Source organism: Nicotiana sylvestris, chromosome 8, assembly GCF_000393655.2.
Source record: "Nicotiana sylvestris chromosome 8, ASM39365v2, whole genome shotgun sequence".
In the NCBI taxonomy this organism is placed as follows: Eukaryota; Viridiplantae; Streptophyta; class Magnoliopsida; order Solanales; family Solanaceae; genus Nicotiana; species Nicotiana sylvestris.
Genome location: NC_091064.1, coordinates 215,149,204 through 215,172,200, shown reverse-complemented (window position 1 = coordinate 215,172,200; position 22,997 = coordinate 215,149,204). Strand labels below are relative to the sequence as shown.

At 38.0% G+C, this 22,997-nt stretch overlaps 2 protein-coding genes across 11 annotated transcripts; both read right to left on the bottom strand.

Annotated features, from left to right (window-relative positions):
* Positions 1-647: 647 nt before the first annotated feature.
* LOC104249903 (importin subunit alpha-1-like) lies at positions 648-15,681 on the bottom strand. Of its 10 annotated transcripts, none has more exons than XM_009806421.2 (12): positions 15,578-15,681; positions 15,101-15,204; positions 14,913-15,005; positions 14,565-14,659; positions 14,359-14,453; positions 14,128-14,259; positions 13,930-14,040; positions 13,616-13,845; positions 13,442-13,523; positions 12,498-12,635; positions 1,298-1,483; positions 648-1,203 (listed from the first exon to the last, which is right to left on the bottom strand). In XM_009806421.2, the coding sequence occupies exons 4-11, from the start codon at positions 14,635-14,637 to the stop codon at positions 1,421-1,423; spliced, it is 924 nt and encodes a 307-aa protein (XP_009804723.1). In that variant the 5' UTR covers positions 14,638-14,659; positions 14,913-15,005; positions 15,101-15,204; positions 15,578-15,681; the 3' UTR covers positions 648-1,203; positions 1,298-1,420. The 10 variants fall into 10 exon arrangements, with proteins under 10 accessions (XP_009804723.1, XP_009804726.1, XP_009804725.1 ...); XM_009806424.2 differs by lacking the exon at positions 14,913-15,005 and having other exon boundaries at positions 648-853; positions 927-1,203; XM_009806423.2 differs by having other exon boundaries at positions 15,116-15,204.
* A 2,016-nt stretch (positions 15,682-17,697) lies between these two features.
* LOC104249906 (probable xyloglucan galactosyltransferase GT20) lies at positions 17,698-19,785 on the bottom strand. The gene has a single exon (XM_009806430.1). It carries the CDS (start codon positions 19,783-19,785, stop codon positions 17,698-17,700), a length of 2,088 nt encoding a protein of 695 aa, XP_009804732.1.
* Between the last annotated feature and the right edge of the window lie 3,212 nt (positions 19,786-22,997).

The window sequence follows — 22,997 nt, the reverse complement described above, 5'->3', positions numbered from 1 at the left end:
AGCTATGATAACCACATAAATGACATGTTTAAAGCCACAAGTTTTACCAGTCTTCATGTTTTTCTTACTCCATTCAGATTCAAATTGTCACATAAATTAAAACAGAGCGGTTAGCAGATTAACTAATCATAACAGCACAAGGCAAGCATGCCTTGGTGTCTGTGGCACTGTAGTACGTGCCACAAGGAGATTTACCAAAACGGGCTCAACAGACTAAGGAAAAGGGATTTTTACATAAATAGTCGTTCATATTCATTATTTACTTTTTCTAACCATACATATAATTTATACATGGATTATATATAATTATACATATATAATATATAAAGTATGCATATACTATACCTTTATCGGCTATTTTTAATTTAAGTAGTTGGATAAGCGCCTATTTGGGATAATTCTTAACTAAGAGGAAGAAACTATAACAATACAAAGATAAAAGTAGCACAAAAACAGACCCCAAGGCTGGAAGACGAAAGGCATTAAATGCAAATAAAGTGACTTTTTCGTCCATTCAAGCCAAAGTACACACATGAATGCTGCAACAATACGAATCCTTGGAGCACAAAACAAACAATTTAAATTCCAATGGTACCCTTGAAGCTGGTAAGCATGTTTATCGTGAGGTGACCAGTTTTCATTAATAAGAAGGCAGAAGTAGAAATGTATAAATATAATAATAGAGAAATTTGTCAAAAAGTTATCCCTTTCCATTTTACGCCATCTCTGTCATATAAAGATGGAAAATATGTCAAGAACAGGTTAATCCCTTAAGACATCACTAATACATTGGGTCCTTCCGTTTTTCGTTGTTAGAGCTCCAATATTTCGTTATACGCATTATATGCGATAGCTGTCATATGAAGATGGAAAGTATGTCAAGAAAAGGTAAAGTCATATGAAGATGAAAAGTATGTCAAAGTCACCTCAGCATAACATCCTAGTGACGGCCAATATGTACCCAATATTGGAACAGCCTCATATTCAATTTCAGTAGTAGACAGGTATTCAAGCTTTTCCAAACCCCCAGCCTCTTCGATCCGCTTAGTATAACCACCAGTGCCGCCGCCATCTTCCTCTTCAATACGCTTTCCAAACTTCAATATACTTTCTACTGCTTTTAGACTGATGATACAAGCTGCTGTACCCCCAGAGAAGCCAAGATAATCACACAGAGGATCTATGCAGCAATCCACCAAGTCTCTAAAGCCAAAATCACGAGGAAAGAAAACATCAGAGTTAGTAAAATAATCAGTATATAAGAGAGATGATTTACCGAGAAAAAGAGGTTACATACTTGGTGTAAGCAATGTCACTGGTACCGATAATAGCAATTAAAATTGCAGCAGCAGCAGCAATACCCATTTTTTTGCAGAAGCACGCCGAAGCTCTCGCTTTATTCAACTTGCTACGCTTCACATCACAGAAGCGCCCGAGGTCTCGCTTCGTGCTTTAAATGCTGAAGCGAGTGCTTTTCACAACACTGGGAGGAATAGCAGTTTTTCTCCCTGTTATTTGGGGTAGCACATTTAACATTTAAGTAAACAAAATGACTGCTTATATTTACTAACAGTGACCAACAGTCCAACCAGGAAGGGCAGTTTGGATATTACAGCTAGAACACTTTAAAAAAGACCTAATTATAAACAATTAGAACTCTTTCCATGGTTATCTTCCCTCACAACCATATACCAGCCCTCCTCTCTTCTTCCATTACGATGCGAGTTAATTCTGATCCGTCGATGATTGTTTCTTAACGCCATGCTTAACTCTACTAGTTCTTTCTTCTAGCTAAGCAGTATTCATTCACTGTATCAGCTCAATGACATCCACTCAGCAGTTTAAAATGGAAAAGTTTTATGGCTAAAGAGTATCACTAGACAATGCCTTGACTAATCCAAACTAGAGCAGAAAAAGAAAGAGTTCTAACGAAAAAAACAAATCTTTCAGTATATAAATAATCAATCTTTATAACCAAAAAAAATAGCAAAGCCTGGAAAAGAACACTTAAAAAATGAAAACTTGTAGAACACTGACACGAACAGGCAATGAACTTCAGCAGCAATTAAACAATCAGTTAGTGAAGATTCTAAAGAAACAAATTACCCACAGGGCAGATAGGTATAACCCCAAAATTAAAGCAATTTAAAAACAATGAATAGCCAAATTCAAGGACAACCAATTCAAAAACATGCTTAACTTTCCTCTTGAGATTTCATTGGATTAGCTGCATTTGATTCTAATGGGTTTTCAATATCTTTGCCTTATGCTTCTTATGTTTTGATGATCTAACAAACTTATTGAAGAACCAGATAGAGAACCTGACCACGCGGTATACATTTCAAATGAATAACGTCCAGTCTGGTCTCCAGCAAATGAATGAACCACAAGGAGGAACACAACGGGGACCTGGTGATCTTGTCCCTTAGGGTTCTCCGACAGAAGTACAAGTCAGTGACCGGCCGCAATCATTATAAAAAGGAACACAACAGGGACCTGGTCCCTTAGGGTTCTCTGACAGAAGTACAAGTCAACTGTACAGCTGGAATGCAACTGCACAGAAGTGACTGTGCAGACAGTGCATCAGTCACTTCTCATTGGGAAGAAGCGTGTACCAAGAATTGACATCACTATCTATTGTGATGTCTTTTGTGATATACCAACCTGGTGCAAAGCACATCTTTTGTGCATTCAGTGATATTCTCTCAAGCATAACAGTGTTCATCCGGCATTGAAATCACTGGTGTGTCAAGAACAAGAAGATAACTCCACTAAGGATCAGTTTCACAACGAGCTTATGTATATCCGTAGTTGAGTTGTAATCTTGTTATTTGTTCTTCATTGTATTTCCCATTTTGCTTTCTTAGAAACTGTCTTGGGAAAAACCAAAAATCCGTAAACTTCCGAGTTTATGTTGTGACTAGGATTAGTCATAAGTTTAAAGTCTTTGTAACTAGGAGAGTTATAAAGTGGCTTGTGGTGAGAGCATCACAAGTTAGTTGAAGTCTTTGTAATAGGGTTATTGCAAAGTGGCTTGTAATAGCGAGATTGCAAGTTAGTGAAGTTAAAAGCCTACAAGTGTAGGTCGTGGTTTTTTTGATCCCCTTGTGTGGGATTTCTCCACGTAAAAATCCCTTGTCTTCTTTACTTTCAGTTTTATTAGCATTCTCCGCATTATCTCATAGAGGACCAGATACTCTACAGTTTGGTGGACTCATACAAACTAACAATTGGTATCAGAGCAGGTTCTTTCTAAAAGGTTAACACCTAGAAAGGATCTCAATGGTTGCTCCACCCAACTTTGAGGAAGGACAATCAACCTACAAACCTCCTAGATTCAACGATCAATACTATGGCTGGTGGAAGACTCGCATGCATGACTTTATAATGGCCGAAGATTCAGAACTATGGGACATCATTTGTGATGGTCCACGTGTTCCTATGAAGAAGCTTGAAGAAACTGGACCAATGGTGCCGAAAGACAGAAAAGAGTACAGCGACATTGACAAAAAAGCCGTAGAAAAGAACTATCGTGCCAAGAAAATCTTGGTATGTGACATAGGACCTGATAAGTTCAACAGAGTCTCAGCGTGTGATACTGTCAAATAAATATGGGAGGCGTTGCAAACCGCACACGAAGGAACTACTCAGGTTAAACAGTCCAAGATTGACATGCTCACCACAAAGTATGAGCTCTTTAGGATGAAGGATGATGAGTCTATACAAGATATGTACACCAGATTCACCTCCATCATAAATGAGCTTCATTCACTTGGAGATGTCATTCCAAGGAAAATCCTCAGTGTTCTACCTGGTTCTTGGGAAAGTAAGGTAAATGCCATCACTGAAGCTAAAGATCTACAAACTCTAACCATGGATGAGTTGATTGGTAATCTGAAGACATACGAGATGAAAAAAAAGAAAGACAGTGAAAGGAGAGAGCCTAAAAAGGAAAAGAACCTGGTACTCAAAGCTGAAAGCAGTGACTCCAGTAATGAAGATAGTGACATGGCCTATCTTACTAAAAGATTTCAAAAGATGGTTCGAAGAAATGGGGGTATACCAAAGAGGGGCAGTTCAAGTGCAGAAAGCAATTCTATGATGATCTCTGTCACAGGTGCAGAAAGCCAAGGCATTTCATCAAAGACTGCCCACTCGCGAAACAGGAGCAATACAAGCAAAATCCTGACAAAGCAGCAAAAAGGAACCTGGTTCCAAACAAACGATTCAATCGAAAAGTGCAGCTAACAATATTGTGAAGCAGACACTTGCTGCTGGGGGAGACTCCTCCAGTGAATCAGAAAGGGAACCAGATGTAGAAAACAATTCTATGATGGCAGTGGAAACTGAAGCAACGAAGTATGACTCATTGTTCGCGCTGATGGCTCAGTTTGATGAGGATGAAGATGATGAGATAAATTTCAGGGATGTTCAGAGAAATCTGAAGTCCTACTCTTCTAAGAAGTTAAGGTCATTAGCTAATGTTTTAATTGATGCTTATTATAGCCTTGATAATGATAAGGAGATCCTGACCTTAGAACTAGGAGAAGCTGAACAATCTAGAGATGATCTGGTTGTTTGTGTAGTGGACCTAAATGAGACCATAGCTAATCTTGAAAAAGAAAAGGAAGCTCTAAATGAAAAGATAACTAGTGTAGAAAATGAGAGAGATGACCTGATGGTAGTGGTGGTTGATTTGAAGGAAACAGTAGAAGGTCTCAGTAATGAGAAACACACTCTAGAAGAAAACAAATTAGCTACTAAGCAAGAGAGAAATGATTTTTTAATGATAATCATTGTCCTAGAGGAAACCATTGAAGGGCTCAATAGATAACACAGGACTGTGAGCCTTGGGAAAGGGAAAGAAGTAGCTAGTGAGACACACATCAAGCTTGAACATGAATTAAACGATGTGAAAACCAGTCTATGTGGTGAATATGAGAAAAATCGGCAAATTCAAGCTGAATTAGAGAAAGTCAAAAGTGATCTTGGGAAATCTCTGAAGTGGACCTGGTCCTCAGATGCTGTGACTGTCATGTACTTGAATAACAGTGGAAACAAGTAGGGAATCGGGTTCCAAAGGGAGAAAACTCCTTACAACCCTCACAGCAAGTACGTCACTGTTCCTGATAACTGGATGTGCACCCACTGTGGGAACAATGGGCACTTTAAAGAAAATTGTCAGGCCAGGGTTCAATCTGTTCAGAAAAACAAAGTGCTTACTGACAAAGTGACTACTAACAAGGGACCAAGTACCGGTCGCAAGAAACGAATATTGCCTGCATGGACTAGAAAAGCCATTATCCATCCCTTTTATCATAACAAGGGACCCAAACTGGTTTGGGTTCCTAAATCTAATCCTGATTTGCATGTGCAGGGAACAGTGAGAGGAAGCGGACTGCAATGAACCAAGGACAGTGAATGCTCAAAGCACGTGACTGGAAGCACCATAGATTTCTTCTCACTGAAAGCCCTGCAGGAAAGGAATGCATCCATTGAAAAAGGGAAAGGGTACATTCTCAGTGCCGGAAAAGTTGAAAATCTCTCTGTCACTAAATTGAGAACATGTACTATGCGGATGGCCTGAAGTACAGTGTCTTGAGTGTCTCTCAAAAACTGCGTTAAAGGGAACAAAGTAGAGTTCTTGTCAAAAGAGTGCACAGTTACCAATCTGGTGACTGGGAAAGTGGTCTCAGCGGCCAAAAGAAACAAGAACATCTACGCTGTTAACTTTGAATCTTTAACAAGCTGGTGATATGAGATGCTAGAGAAGGACCTGATTCGTGGTCTGTCAAAATTCACCTGGACATTGGTTCCTAGAACAAAGGATGAGACTGTCGAAGTGTTTAAGGCCTTTGTCAAGAAGATTCAAGTGAAGATAAAATTGAAGGTAGTATGCAGCAGATCTGACCACAGGACAGAATGCGACAACGCCAAATTGGAAGAGCTTGTAACAAAAAATTGGAATCACACACAACTTCTCAGCACCAAGGACTCCATAGCAATATGGTATTGCTGAAAGAAAGAACAGAAGTGGAAGATATGGCATGGACAATGCTCATCGACAATGGAATCGCCAAGAGTGTCTGGGCAAAAGCAGTAAATACTACTTTCTACTTGGTGAACAGGTGTATGATTAGGTCCCTTCTGAATCAAAACCCACTATGAGCTGCCAAATGGAAGAAAGCCAAAGACAACTCATCTGAGAACCTTCTTGACTGAAAATGCCATGTTCTCGACAAAAGGAAGGACCAGCTTGGGAAGTTTAATTCAAAGGCAATGAAGGAATCCTTCTAGGATACTCTCCACAAAGCAAAGGTCACAAAGTCTACAGCAAAGGGCACATTAAGTGGAAGGAAGTGCTCATAGGGTATTCAACAAGACACCTTCCTCTAACCAAGGAAGAAACAGTGATGATCAATATAATGAACCATCTTTGTGCCCCGGGAAATATCTGAGGTTTCAAATAGGGAGGCAGATATGATGAGTAAGATGAAGGAGACAGGTGAAAGACAATGCAACATCATCTTCCACTTATCACAAGGAACCTGGTACCTCACTTACTACCACTGAAACTGAAGAAAGAGTGGAGATGCAGTTCATGGTGCTCCAAAATTAACAGAACAAAGAGTGTAGGGAAATCAAATTAACCTCTCAAGTTCCCTACCAATCAAGCCTCAGTCCCAAACTGGAAACACAAAAGCTCCCATCTATTTGATAACCTAATTACTCCTTTTTTTAGAGTTAGACAAGTATTGAAAATTTAAAAAAAAAACAAAAATTTTTGGTCCCTTTTGTATCTCCACTCCAGAATAGAATCCAAAGTCAAGTCCTCAGGAATCCTACTTGAGGGCCTCCAAAAGAAGTTTGAGATACCTTAAAAGAACTCAGGACCTGGTCCTGCATTACCCCTCAAGTGACAGTTCTTATCTTGTTAGGTATGCTGATGTTAACGATGCAAGTTGTCTTGTGGACAGGAAAAACACTTCTGGAATGGCTCACTTGCCATGATCATAATTCATCTCCTAGGGCACAAGGAAGCAAAATTCAATAGTTTCGTCAACAACTGAAGCAGAATGTATAGCGGCAGCATCCTGATATGCTAAAACCCTATGAGTTAAGCAGTAACTGGAAGATTTTGGGGTGTCTTCTAATGATATACCTTCTCTATCCAGTTCAAGACAAGAGGACCAATCACATCGGGGTGAAGCATTGTCTTCTGAGGATTAATGTGGAGAAAGGGTTGATCTGCTGAAAGTCATGCGGCATAAGTAGACCAAATTCCAGATATCCTCAACAAAGCCTTGACGAGGGAACATTTTGGAAGAAACAAGGTGAAGCTGGAGTTATTGAAATCTAATGAAGAACCTGATTCTCCATTAGATGGCTATGAAAAACACCTTCAGGTAAAATTAGCTAAAGTGTTTTCTGGCCAAGCCTAACTCACATCGATACCGTTACAGGTAAACACGCATGACGATTATAGAAGCTAAAGGTACAGTTTATGAACTACGAAAGAGGAACTGCTAAAACCTTTTTCAAAAAATTGTTCTGGCATCAGGTCCTTGTACCCCAGGTTAATAGTAATGTGCTTCCGCATGCCTTCTCAAAAAATGTTAACAAAATTAACTCAACTGCCACATCATCCGACTTTTCAAAGTCTGCATGTCATGTCTTGTCTTTCAAATTCCTTCATCCCCTCTGCACGGTAACGTTTTCTCACAAACCTACCGCCATTTTCAGAACTATTCATACCCTGTTTCTATCTCTTCTCATCATTAGCCCTTCTTCCAATAAAACTGTCTTTCTCCCACACAGCAAGTCATGAACCTTCATCTCTTCTGTATATCTGTGATTCTCTCTTCATCTCTCTCTCACTCTACTTGCCTACCAAATGCTCCTATAATGGAAATCGAACGCCTTCTTCTCCCACCATTTACACCACTCCCACTTCCATATCATCCTTCAAATCATTTCCAGAGATTCACTATTCCACTCCCTCCAATACTACTGTATCCCAACCTAGTTCCTCCTCCTTTCCTACAGTTTTCCCTTTTCCGACAAACCCTGTTTTCCCTCCATATTTTGAAAACCCTATGTCTCGTTATTCCTCTGATCTCATCAAAGAACACTCAGGAGGTTTTACTTCTCAAGTGTCAGAAGTCTCTGAAGATGATCCTGACCAATATCTGAACTCCTCCATTCTGGACTTAGTGACTCTCTCAGAGTCACCAGAAAAGGAAGCAGCGTAGAACATCATGGTTATCGCTGCTGAGAGCCTGATGAATGAAGGAGATCTGAGTATCAAGGGGAAGAAACTCCATTCCTAGGAGATGTAAGAACCACAGTACTCCTCGAGTCTTTGGCTCATGAGACGTTCTCAGAAAAACCTTCTGAAGAACCTGATTCTTTTCCCTGCAAGCCCACTCCTGCACTTGTTGATTATTCTAAGCTCTTAGAGTCCTCCTCCAAGTCACCCATTATCAGGTCACATCAGCAAGAGAGTTTTAAGTTTACATTGCAGAAAAGCAGGAGTGTCAAGACAAGGAAAAGGAGGTTGATGAATGTGAGGGAATTTGTTACTGACAAAAGTGTTCCAGAAAGTGGGATTGACAAAAATGCTCCAAAAGAACCTGGTTCCTTAGTGCAACAATCTATGAAAGCTCAAAAGTCTGTGGATAGAGCTTCCGATGAAACCATTGAGAAACAAAATAGTGTATCCGTGAAGGGCAGCGGCAAGTCTAAAAAGAGTCAAGTTGAGCAAGCCATGTCTAAAGATGATACTGTGGGGTTAGTAAGCTGGAAAGGAAAGTCTGTTGAAGGGTCTAGCAAACGAAAACGGGAAACTGTTAAAGAACCTGGTGCTCTGAGGACCATGCCCAGTGATAGTGGTCTTTGGCAGCAGAGATTAAGAACTCAGAAAGTCTTGTGGGGTCGTACATTTGACCCATCAATTTCGGAGATGGCCGGTATGAGACAAATTCTGGAGATTGTGGAATTTCAACAATGGGAACACTTGTTTGAAGGGAGCATGCCTCTGGTGTACGAATATGCGGTACAAACTTTTTACGCATCTCTCTTCACTGTTGAGGGGGATCACATTTGTGCACTAGTAAATGGAGTAGACATTGTACTCGACGCTTCAACATTGGGAAAGGTTCTCAAAATTCCATGTGAAGGGATGTCCTCAGTCAAGGGTGTCTGTGGTGTAAGCTTCAGGAGAGCCATCATGAAAGAGCAAGCTATTCAGCAGGGGGAAACAGGTGCATAAGAAGGTATTGCTTCCTAAGTATTAACTTCTCTTTGAACTGGTGAATAAGGTGCTCTTACCTCGTTTTGAGAGGCGGTCTATTGCTACAAAATCCGATATGGTCTTAATGGAAGCGTTTGATGAGTTTGTCCCAATCAATCTGCCAGCAATCATGATAGATCATATGCAAAAGGTGACAAACTTTAAAGGTGGGAATCATGGGCTACCATATGGCTTTCTCCTCACTCAGGTGTTCAGATTCTACAAGGTCCCCTTGGGGAATCCCAGAGTGGGCACACGCAAGCAAACCTTCTCTAAAACCACTTTAGAAGAATGTGAATGTGTAGAAAGAGTTGGTGGAAGCATCTCGACCATTTCTCAGCTGATCAACGCTCAAAATGTAGCTTCTAAAGAGATCAGAAGGTTGAAGGCTCAAAATGCCATACTGGAAACTCAGCTCAGTCAAGCAGTTAAAGGACCTGATTCTGTTAATGAAGAAGTTACCCGACTAACAAAGGAAAATGATAAACTTCGGGCACAATTACTTGAAGAACAACTGTCTGCAAATGCTCGACTAGACCTGGTTCTCAAAAACATTATTGCCTCCTCTTCCAAGTCTCCCTCTCTTAGTGCCCCCTAGGATTCTCTTAGTGACCAACTAATTTCTGGCTCTAATGTTTTGTGGCTGTTGTTTCTCTTTTGTTTGCCTCGTTTTTGTGATAGGCATGCTGGATTTCACCACTATTGCTCTTGTTTTGCTCAGTCTAGTGTTAATATTAATGACACAACTTCTCTTTTTGCATGTACATGTTGTTTCCCTCTGGTTTCTTTTTTCTATCATGTTGTGTGCACATATGTGACATGAGTTGGTTGTGTTAGACTTCTTTATGCTGATTGCCTGCTTGTGTTTCTTTTTAATGATGCCAAAAGGGGAAAAGGTCAGGGAGACAGGGGGAATTGTGTAGAAAGGGTCAAGGAACTTGTGTAGAAACTTGTTGCTTATTGCCAATATGAGGGATCTGATTAAGGGGGAATTAAAAGCAAAAGGTCAGGGAGACTGGGGGAATTGTGTAGAAAGGGTCAGGGAACTTGTGTAGAAACTTGTTGCTTATTGCCAATATGAGGGATCTGATTAAGGGGGAATCAAAAGCAAAAGGTTTCTGGAATTTCTGAAACCCTATCTGGCTATTTCCGTTCTAAACAAATACTATCAATGCCTAAGTTTGTCATCATCAAAAAGGGGGAAATTGATGGGTTTTCAATATCTTTGCCTTATGCTTCTTATGTTTTTGATGATCTAACAAACTTATTGAAGAACCAGATAGAGAACCTGACCACGTGGTATACATTTCAAATGAATAACGTCCAGTCTGGTCTCCAGCAAATGAATGAACCACAAGGAGGAACACAACAGGGACCTGGTGATCTGGTCCCTTAGGGTTCTCCGACAGAAGTACAAGTCAGTGACTGTCCGCAATCATTATAAAGAGGAACACAACAGGGACCTGATCCCTTAGGGTTCTCTGATAGAAGTACAAGTCAACTGCACAGAAGTGACTATGCAGACAGTGCAGCAGTCACTTCTCATTGGGAAGAAGCGTGTACCAAGAATTGACATCACTATCTATTGTGATGTCTTTTGTGATATAACAACCTAGTGCAAGGCACAACATCTTTTGTGCATTCAATGATATTCTCTCAAGCATAACAGTGTTCATCCGGCATTGAAGTCACTGGTGTGTCAAGAATAAGAAGACAACTCCACTAAGGATCAGTTTCACAACGAGCTTATGTATATCCGTAGTTGAGTTGTAATCTTGTTATTTGTTCTTCATTGTATTTCCTATTTTGCTTTCTTAGAAGCTTTGTCTCAGGAGAAACCAAAAATCCGTAAACTTCCGAGTTTATGTTGTGACTAGGATTAGTCATAAGTTTAAAGCCTTTGTAACTAGGAGAGTTATAAAGTGGCTTGTGGTGAGAGCATCACAAGTTAGCTGAAGTCTTTGTAATAGGGTTATTGCAAAGTGACTTGTAATAGTGAAATTGCAAGTTAGTGAAGTTAAAAGCCTACAAGTGTAGGTCGTGGTTTTTTGATCCCCTTATGTGAGATTTTTCCACGTAAAAATCCCTTGTCTTCTTTACTTTTAGTTTTATTAGCATTCTCAGCATTATCTCATAGAGGACCAGGTACTCTACAGTTTGGTGGACTCATACAAACTAACAGATTCGAAGAGCGAGAAAGATAGATCTAGAGCGAGAGAGGGCACACTCTTCTAAGATCAGCAAAAGGAAAGTGGTGTTTTATTGTGAAATTAACTTGATCATCTTGCTTGCCACGTGAATCTGTACACTTTTATAACAAAATAATTTGCTATGTACAACCAATCTGAAATTAGGCAACAACACTGACAAAAACTGCTATTTCCCCTTCTTTTTAAAATCATGAAAGATCATATTTTGCAAGGGCAAAATAGAAATTAAATAATTTTTATTTTAAAAAGCAGTTTTTTAATGAAGATAGAATAGATTTTAGAGGTAGTTTGGTTCATATGATAAGGTGGGATATAAATTGGGACTAAATTTGACCCACGTTTGATTGTAGGGATTATCTAATAAGGGGATAAATTTTACACTAAAAAGGTGGGATTAGCCAATCCCATCGGATATCCCACCATTGTACCAAACGACCCTGTAGAGTGAAGCTTGAAGAAGGTAGGAAAACATCTCAAATGTTATTGCGATTATCCCTTGGAACATCTCAACAGCAGTTGGTATTATAAAGCTTAAGGATAAATAAAATTTGATTGAATAAGTGATCCATTACTTTGTCACTGGTATCGCAAAGTTCAGAAATTCCAACACCAACCACAAGGATTCGTGATTTCAGTTTTAACACATTCATCCACAGTTCCAATTTAAGGTTAAAATTTCTCTTTCATTCCTCTGGCAACTTCTTTCTTTCTCTTCCTTTATTTTATAATTAACAAAAAATAGTTCCTATTTTGCACCTTGAAAACTGAACTCTTTCACAACTTTGCAAATATATGAATGCATTAAGGGGTAAATCGTAAAATAAAAAAAGATTAGGTGTGAAACAAAAAGTAACGGATAGGTTAAGGGTATAAAAAGCAAAGAACTCCCCATTTGACCACCTAACATTTGTAAAATTTGCACCTTAGAAGACATGTAGAAAAAGTATGCAAGAGCTGAATATATTTAGCTGTCCTTTTAAATCCAGACGACATACCTTTGCCCGATGCATGCTCCCAATAGTAATGTATGCTATAAACATGCAGACCATCTCCTCCTCTATTCCACTCTTTAGCAAGCCCAACAGGCAATCAAGGACGTTACGTTTAGCAATGCTCCAGCTATCGATCAGCATCTTACAAAATTCAGATCTTCACTTGGTTAGTAGGAAAAAATACATGTCCCACATAGTCTAATTTGCAAATAAGAGGAATGCCTATTGAGAGCAAATGCTCACTATGTGAAGAGCAACCCGAGGACACAAACCGCTTATTTCTACATTGAAAAATTACTGCTCAATTGTGGGATATGTTTTTCATCATTTTGGGCTCAAAATGAACAATGCCAAAAGATATCTAGGAAAGTAAGGGCCCATTTTGAAGTTTACAAGCACAATTTTTTAGCGTTGAAGATGCTTTTCAACCTTAATCTAGACAATTCCAAGTTTTTCTTCTTTTAATCAAGGACAAGTTTCTTATTACCAGCTTACATACATAGAAATTTTGTCCCAAGATCTAAAAAGGCCAAGTTAGTGAATACCGGTTATAAAAAACTAAAAAACAATGTAGGCAAATAAAAAGAATGCAGCCTAGATGGCTGCGCTGGAGCTGGGAGGTGGACTTGCCCATGACTTGAAGATGACAAAGAACCTATTTTTACACCTTCAGTCGAACGATCTTACTGTAAGAAGACTTTTTTAAAATATTGTGCTGGACAGCTTTACCAAATGGGTGGGTTCTTCGGAGGCTATTAGAAATTAGGCTGTAAACACATCAAATTTGACGTTGAATCAGGAACATGCTAAATTATAATCTCAATACATGCTGTTTAAGATGTTTCTACCTTTCAATCACTTAATTTATTTTAGTTTGTTCCTTTTTTCATTGGTTAGTTCATCAAAGTGTTTTGGTTCAACCACTAAAGCTCCTTATACCCGCGTACCTCTTTCTGGTGCTGGTCTCCCAGCACACTAATACATACAACTGTATTGATGGCAGGGCGGATTACGGAACGTACGTCATCTCTGAAACATCAATTGACGTATATATCAGATACAATCGTACGTTAGATAGGAAAAAGTAGGTTAAATGAGAAAAATAAAAACAATTCACTCACTTGAAGAGATTAAGTAGCACCGGAAGAACATCAGCTTGAAAGAAGGCCTTAATCATATCACTATCGCTCACAACAGGATGAGGAATGAATGTTAATCTAGTACAATATCCATTGGAGGTCAGATCTACACCAGCAGAAAGGTAATAAAGTGCCCAGCATGCATTTTTCAGCACCTCTTCATCAACATTTGAAGTAAGAAGGTTACGAAGAGTTGGGAATGCTGGTTTCACCTGACAATTGAATTGTAATCAGTAATGTTTAGCATCAAATAGTTGCAGATGCAAAAAAAAAAAAATCAACAGTAATTAACCGACCTCGTTAGTGCTGTTCAAAATTTCCAGCAAATCATCTATAGCCCCACACTCAATTAGAGCATAATCACGACCTACAACGGATTGAGCAACCTTTCCCAGTTTCTCCACCGCCTATATTTGGAAGGAAAAAACAATCAGTCTGCTAATAAACATAGCTTCAGTCTATACAGCATAGGGGTCTGCAATTTTAAAACATACCTGCTGATAAACATTACCATCTGGAAAATGCAAAAGCTTTAGAAGAGTTTCCACCAGCTTATTCTTAATCACCAAATCAGTTAGCTCCAACAATTCAGGAATACTGTCTATGACAGCCTTAGCAGCTTCAGACTGTGACCACAAAACCATAAGAATAAAGCAAGTGTGAAGCTACAACCACAAGACACTAAAGAAGAGGCACAAAAAGGTGATCAACACATCACTATCTACCTTGAGCGCTGATGAATCCTCTCTCCCTAGAATTTCATTAAGTAGAGGAACAAGTTCACCAGAGTCTCGAGCATCTTCTAGTGCAGCGATCATACCTGTGAATTAAAATTTGCGAAGCTGGAGCAGTTCAAGAAAATCAGTAGAAACGAAGCTGGAGCAGTTCAAGAAAATCAGTAGAAACGAAGCTGGAGCAGTCATAGTCATACCGTAATGGAACAATTTTTGGAGTTGTTTGATCACCAACAACTTCATCAAATCACAATCACCACTTAAGAACATCAACTATTGATGGAACATCCAACTGTAAAACCAACAAATCAATTACCATTCAAACAAAATCACATTCAGACTATCGTTGGAAACAAAATACAATCAGCTTGCTAATCAACAGACCTTCAGTCTATACAACATAAGGGGTCTAAAACACACCGTATCCGACCTCTTAGGGTCAATCTACCTAGTTTCTAAGAACACAAAAGACTAACAAGTAGCTCCAGTATTCAAGGTAACTCTATCCACCAAGGCTTAGGCTTGGATAGACGGGAAGAAATTACCTAGTGTTATTCGCCTTCTCTAGGATTTGAACCTGAGACCTCATGGTTCTCACCCACTTTATTGACCACTACGCCACAACCTTGGGTGCTCCACTATTCAAGGTTTACCAATCAACAAGATAAATGGGCATGCACAATGTACTGATATAATAAGAAGAAAAATCACAATATTTTTAAAAAAAAACCACCTCATCGTAATTCACCTCGGGATCCTTAGGCAGTTTCCGAAGACGCTTCGCAGCACCACGTGTTACCATAGGCATCTTAGTAAAAATCCTTTAAAAATTGAAAACTGCAAGAAGGAAAATAGGTAGTATTACGGGAAGGGAATTGAATCAATGTAACCCTAAAATTGAAAGATAGAAGCAAGAGTTAACAGTAGTACCGGAAAATACCTAAAACAGAGCAAATAGCTACAAACACAATACTAACACCAATGGCAGGGATGGACTGATTAATATGTCAAAAAAACAACAATAAACACAACATTAACACCAAAAGGACATGCAACGATGAATTATACTAGTATTAAAATTCTTACGGCAAATCGACGTTTGACGTTTACTCAGGGGAAAACTGTTAAGGCACGGGTCCTTCGACTGTTAAGGCAGCGATTCAGAGCAGAAGAGCAGAGAAGAAAGGGAAGAAGAAGAAGAAGATCATACCTGGAACTTAGCGTTGAAGAAGAAAGAAGATCTGAAAACCCCTTTGAAAGCAGCAGCGAAAGAAAAAACTCCCAAAGTAGCAGGCGTTTGGATGATTTTTATTTTATTTAAAAAAAAATAGTTTTTGAGTTAAGTTTGAAAAAATTGTATGAAATTTGAAATTATATTTGAACATATATTTTATTTTTAAAAAAAATCACAGTTTTGTGAGTTGGAAAAAGAATTTCCAAAAATTTATTTTTCCGGGACAAATACATTCTTTTTTTAAAAGTTTGGGAGAAAGAAAAAAGATTTCCCCTTCCTCATTCGTATCCCGTACGCAAAATACATAAGTTGTCACCGGAACAATACACCAAATCCTTGTTATACACTTTCTGTGAACATAAATAATATTACACACTCAACCTTTTAAAAGTGTGTCTAATACACACCGCTTTTGACCAGGACTCAGCATGTGTAAAACACCACGATAGAAGCGTGTCTACTAATAAAAATACTGTCTAATTATTTATTTTATGTCATGTGTCTGCAATCTCCTCATCTTCCCCACCCTTCCTCTATCTCTCTCTTCCGCCAGCCAACACCTCCCCCCACCAAATCCCTTCTTTTTCTTTTTCTTTCTGATTTTCTCTTAAATATACATATTTTGCATTAATCTCAAGCTTCCAATCTATTTTGAAGAGGAGGCTGAATTTTTTATTCTGAAAGTTGGTGGTAGCGATGACAGCCATGGAAATGACAAACAAAATTTTGGAAGAGAGCTATAAATGAAAATAGTCCGTTTATGTCTTTGTTGATGTAGATAAGCTTCAATAGATATGGTACCCAAGCAGTTGTAATTTTCGATCTACCTTTGCCATTGTTGCATTTTTTTTTAACAATGACCTTGTTGTGGTGATGATACGGTGGTGTGAGCCATGGCTTATTGGTTTTTGATGTTTTTATTTCTTTCTGGGATTAAATCACTTGGGCTCCTAATTTTTGGATTGAATTGTGTGTTCTAATTTTTTGGGTGGTCCGTGGAGGAGGAGATGGAGGTGGAAGAGATGGGGTTGGAGAAGATGATGGTATATGTGTAATTTTATATTTTTTGTTTTATTTATTTATGTTAATGACATGTGTCACGACCTTATTGGTGCGTGACATTACTCATAATTAGGTAAAGTGGTCAAGAAAAAAGTGGGGTGTATTAGACAAACTTTTAAAAGGTTGAGTGTGTAATATTATTTGTGTCCACAGAAAGTGTGTAACAGGGATTTGGTCCATTGTTCGGGTGCCAACTTATGTATTTTGCCTATCCCATAAGTTAGGTATAAATAGAGAATCCTTTCTCCTATACGAATCGATATTATTCTATTTCACATCCTTCCTCGTACCTCCGAAAATCTTAGTACCGATCCAATTTATTCTGCGTCTTTCTTGGGATTGGTTCTTGTGTTTGTCCATATTTTATATTCTATTTAACTCCTATTTTGTAGCTATTGCGCAGCTACTTATTTTACATAGGAGCTATAAATTTTAATCATCTTTGCTGTGATGTTCAAATTTTCATTTTGGAGCGTAGGAGATGGATTTACTTCGATGGATTGCATAAGCCTTTTTATTTCACTAATTACTACTGTTTCATATGCGTCATGATACATAATTATTTGTACAACAAAATCAAACTAGATTATAGAGAAAGATTTTATAAGTAGTAGTCAACAAATTAAAATTCATTTATCAAACTGATTTTGTTTTTCATTTAAACGGATTTAATAATTCTTTTAATTGCTTTAATAAGCGCAATTGTTGTAGCTCGTCCGTAAAAAAATTTATATTAAAATTTGAAATTCAAATAAATGTGTTCTGTCTTATCACATTCAATTTCCTTTATAGTGGTGCGTGTGTGTTTTTAATGATGGACGCTTTTTCTTAAGAAAATGCTCTTCATGAGAAAGTTATTTTCAGTAGTTTGGTATGATGGAAGTCATTTTACATCGGAAGGGAAAAAATTTCGGGAAACTAGAAAAAATAAACAGAATTAAGATTTATTAATTCTCAAAAATAAATAAATAAATAAATAAATAGAAATAACAAAAATTGACAGTCTACATGCCACATATCTATACTGCATTCTGTCATAATTCTAATTTATTCAATCTTTCAAACAGATTATTTATAGTTATAGAGAATGCATCTTGGAATTTCTCCAGCTTAGACTTTGGATCTCCGTACACTAATCCAGGTAACAACTCATAAATAATGTACCTTCTCATGTTCTCTCTTTCTTTAGCAGGAATTTGCATAAGCCTCTCTACTACATTGACTTTCATATTTCTCACATCTTCTTGATCTATGAAAACTGAGTATTTTCTATGATCTTCTGGTAAATGCCATGAATATTGATAGTACGCGGTAAAGGGATCAAAGATCACTGGAATACAACCTGATATTAACGAATCGAAAACTGATTTTCGTGTTGGACTATCACCTGGAGGCTGTAAACAGAATTCAGATTCCATGAATAGCTCAATTATCGACTCGGGCTGGTCACATTTACCTGAGTTACAATTCAAGAATTTGCATTCTTCATCTTTAGTTGAAGTGCATTGGTTGATCAACATTGATCTTATGTTCTCTGGTGCACCAGGCCTAGCTGCACCAGCAAAGGACACGAGGCTTTTCCGATTTGACTTGATGATCTTGAGCTGCCACGTTATTATATCATCGTCCGATTGTGGATGGAAATAAGTAGGATGAGGTATTCCTATGTCGTTAACATGCCATGGTTGTCGTTCAATCAAGAGCTTAACCGGATTCTGCATTTCGTCTAGTTCCAAGAACCTACTCCCCCATTTTGTGTCACTGGATCTTCTGAAATCCCATGAAATTTTTCCTAAAACAAAGACATGATCATTACCTGATTTTTGAAACCAATGCTTTTGTGACTCTAGCCATCTTACAAGGTCTAGTCCCAACGTGTCCTTGACATCGTTCGAGACATTCTTGAAATGCCATCTCAAGATATCCAATCCACCATAGAAAGGCACATAAAATAGCTTTGCTTCATCTGCATTGTATACTCTACAAGGATGATTCATAACGCGCGAATGAAATATCAGCTCCAACGAATACTGATGTGTTTGGTACCACCCTTTGCCAAGTTTCTGTATCGATTCGCCCATTGCATCATTGCTGAAGTACTTGCAGAGATTGACCCAAGGAATCATATCTGCACATTGAGCTACCAAGTCTTTGTTGAACTTTGTTGGTAATTCATACACATAAATTCCCCTGCCATCACATGTTGTATGATTTTTGCTCGTTGCAACCCACGAACGATGCACCTGCAATTGATCCTCCACATCATTGTAAGCCATCTCTAGTTCCTCATCACCACTTTTAACCATGTTGTTTCTGAAAGCAAGAATTTGATTTCCTGCAATAGAATTAACAGATACACTTGTACTTGTTTGTTTCTCACTAGGATTGAATGTGGAACTCTCATTGACACGCGAAATTGGGATGTCAAGAGAACTAGATTTTTGTATCAAAACATCAACAACATTATCAGTATATGTGGAACTTTCATTGACCATTGGCGTTGGAATGTCAAGACGACTAGATTCTTTTAGCAGAACATCGACAACATTATTAGTGGATGTGGAACTTTCATTGACCATTGGCGTTGGAATGTCAAGACGACTAGATTCTTTTAGCAGAACATCGACAACATTATTTGTGGATGTGGAACTTCCATTGACCATTGGCGTTGGAACGTCAAGAGGACTAGATTTTTGTATCAAAACATCGACAACATTATCAGTAGATGTGGAACTTCCATTGACCATTAGCGATGGAATGTCAAGAGGACTAGATTCTTTTAGCAGAACATCGACAACATTTGATGCTGTATCCTTCGTATCAGCTAAAATGGAAGGAGAAGTACCATTGATAGGAGAAATCGCGGTGTCAATATTAGGTTCAGTGCCAGCAGAAATGCAATAAAGATTGTTCAGTTTGCGCGATGAGACGCAGACATGTACAACTTTACCAGAAATAATGGTGGTAGAAGAAGACCATAAGAAGATGAGAATCAAGATGAGGACTATAGTTGGTATTCTAAAAAGAAGTTTAGCTAAGAAAGAAGAAAAAATGAAGCTAAGTTCTTTAGGTTCAACTCTTTTGTAACTCTTAGCTTTCTTCTTTGAAACAGAAATTGCCATCTCACTAGCTAACAATAAAATTTTCTTGATCTTTCTCTTTTCAGCTCTTCTTTTCTACTAAGATTGGGTATTATTTGTTTGATTTTTTTTCCAAAGAAATTGTCTTAACATGGCAGCACGTACAAACATGAAAAATCCCAATATATGCAGGCACGTTTATATGTTCCAATGCACTTATACAGCAGAGAGAATTAACAAAGAAAAGGTCAATATTCCCTTTTTATATACTAATATTTTGCATGCTACCAAATCATAAAGAGTCAAGAACATGGTATATATATATATATATAATGCCACCATTACTAGTGGTTACAGAACATTTTTTAGCAAATCTAAACATAACAACAACACCACCACCAACAACAACAACAACAACAACAACAAACAGCCCAGTGAAAGATCCCATAAGTGGCGTCTGGGAGGGTAGCGAGTACGCAGACCTTACACCTATCCCCAGGGAGTAGAAAGTTTGTTTCTGAAAGACCCTCGGCTCAAGAAGACGAAAAGAAACAAATACATCAGTACCATCAACAGAAAACATAGAAATAATAACGACATAAGAACCCGAAAATAGATGGAAAGCGGTAACAATAACAAGTAAATAAGGCCCTATACTATGGAAAACAGAAGAATAGTGTGAACACAACATTAACCACTAGCCAAACCTAAATATAAGTTCCATGAAATTAGTGTTGGAGGTGCTGATTAAAAAAGTTGATTAAAGAAATAGATATTAAGATTAGAGTCCATTATACTTAAAGATGTAGACTGGCCATGAGGATTTGTTAATTGTCCTGATCAATATTTTGTTAGTAACTAACATCCAATGCCGGAGCTAAATACACAAGGAGCAAAAGAAGGAACAAGTAAACTAAGACCTAGTCATCCACCAACTCACAACATACTATCCGTTCTAGCAGGCAGCCGGCGGAGGAAATTGATGGGCATTAAATTATAGGTTCTACGGGTTCAACTGAACTCATTGTTTTTCTACTCGAATTATGTAATGAAGATAGCCATGGCACCGGGGTCATGCCAACTAACCAGCGACTGAAATGGCTCCCCTTGAGTTGCGAAAGCGACCAGCCATATTCCTTAGCCTATCATATAAGGTTGGTTGGAAATATGTCATACTCTTCAATCTTCATCTAGCTCATCAGGGTGGTTCAGCTAGTGATAATTTTATGTTCATGTGAGGAGGATACCTAGGCCGGTAGTGATAATTCCACAATCCTATTAGAAACATGTAAAGAAAACAATAATCAACAATAATGACAACTACGCCTCAATCCCAAATTCAAGTTGGGATCAGAAGCTGATGTGACGCGTGCCTAGCTGAGCTTCTCCCAATGATGTATTTGGTGTATATTATGATGATTGGTCTCTTTACAATGACATTGCTAATTGGTGTAAACATAAGCATTGGGATGTACCAATATCATAATATCCATTTTGAATCATAATTAGTGAAAGATTCATATAGCCGGTCTCAACTTGTTTGGAACTATGACTGTCCAACGGGACGGGACGGGACAAACGGGACGAAACGATCGTCCCATCCCGTCCCGCTAACAAACGGGACGAGACGGGACGAAACTGGATGGGACGAGACGGGACGAGACAGGACGGAACGGGACTGGACGGGTTCGTGGGCCTTAAGTGTATTTTTTTTAAAACGTCTAGGTTTTTGAAAATTACTATGTTTTTAAAGTTTGCAACGGCTAGATTTTTGACTTATTTAATAAATTTAAATGTTATTATGTTAAAACGAAAATTAGAAAACTAAGTAAAGAATTATAAAATATTAAAACAAAAGACTTGTAATGAAATATTCTAGTAACTGTAAATTTATAATAGAGTTATAATTTATTTAATATAATTTCAAAGTATTAACTATTAAGTAACTAAGACAATTCATAAAAACAATTCAACGCTTAAAGCCTTTTATTTTATTAATAGAACTTTCAAATCTCAAATACAAATATAATTCTTTTGAATAGCACCTAATCTACGCAGCCACCTTCTAGGAAGGGTTCTGTTTGAACTAGACCTCTTAGTAGCCAATTACAAATTATCATACTAATATTTGTAAGCTCTTATATAGCTTCTTTGTAACTTATCAATAATATCTCTCGGACATTGTTCTGGAATTGGCAGTGTTAGAATGTTGATTGATGTTCTATGAGCTCCATGCCGTCATCGATCCCAGTGCTAAGTATCTCATTGTATTTTTCTTCTTCGCTAGTGTTAATTTTTCAAAACCAAGATTTCTTCTTTCTGCATCAATCCAATCTCTGAATAATACGGAAATCTCTAGGTTGTCCTCTGCTAATGAATGTCTATGATCTCCGATTTGAAATATTGTTGCGCTAAAAGCATTCTCCGGTGCTAATAATCAAGTTCATCATCAATAGAGGAATCAAAACATGTTATATCATCAATATCTTCCCATAAGAATTTCTACTCTAGACTTAGAAGTAGAAGGAGCAGTTTCACCACTTGTTGTTTCTATAGATTTATATTTATCAAACATTGATCTAGATTCTAACATAAGAATATATGTTAGCTTGGAAGTCTTCGAGAGATGGTTGTTCATATTCTTGAATTGCTAAATTTTGATAAATTTTACGAACAAGTCTCTTTGCACCTCTTAATTTTAAATATGGATTAAGTATTGTAGAAATTAAATAAACTTGGGGAATAGAGAAAAATACTTTTTAAATTTTGCAATCATTTCATCAATGGCCGGTGCATAAGTTGGATTTGTTTTATACTAACCAAATATAACAGAAATTCTACAAATATACCATAAAAACTCGCGGGACAACCGGGACAAGATAAACGGACAGAATACTTTTCAGCCATATTTGCTAAAAAAACACAGATCATTCAAATTAAATACTTAAAAGTAAAACAAGGAAAAAGAAAATGGGTCTACGTGAAATAAACTTAACCAAAATCTGGGTGGATGACTTCATGCTTTAAGAAGTTCAGTTGCTATAAGTATCTTAAATAAAACTTATCAAGAAGCACCAGTGGTCTAGTGGTAGAGTAGTACCCTGCCACAGTACAGACCCAGGTTCGATTCCCGGCTGGTGTATTTGAGGGCAATGAAGTTACTTCGCACTAATTGTGAACGATGGGTCGTCACACACATCTGACTTAAGATGAAAAGATTGTGCATCCGAGCTCTCGCTTTTTCCTTCCAGCTC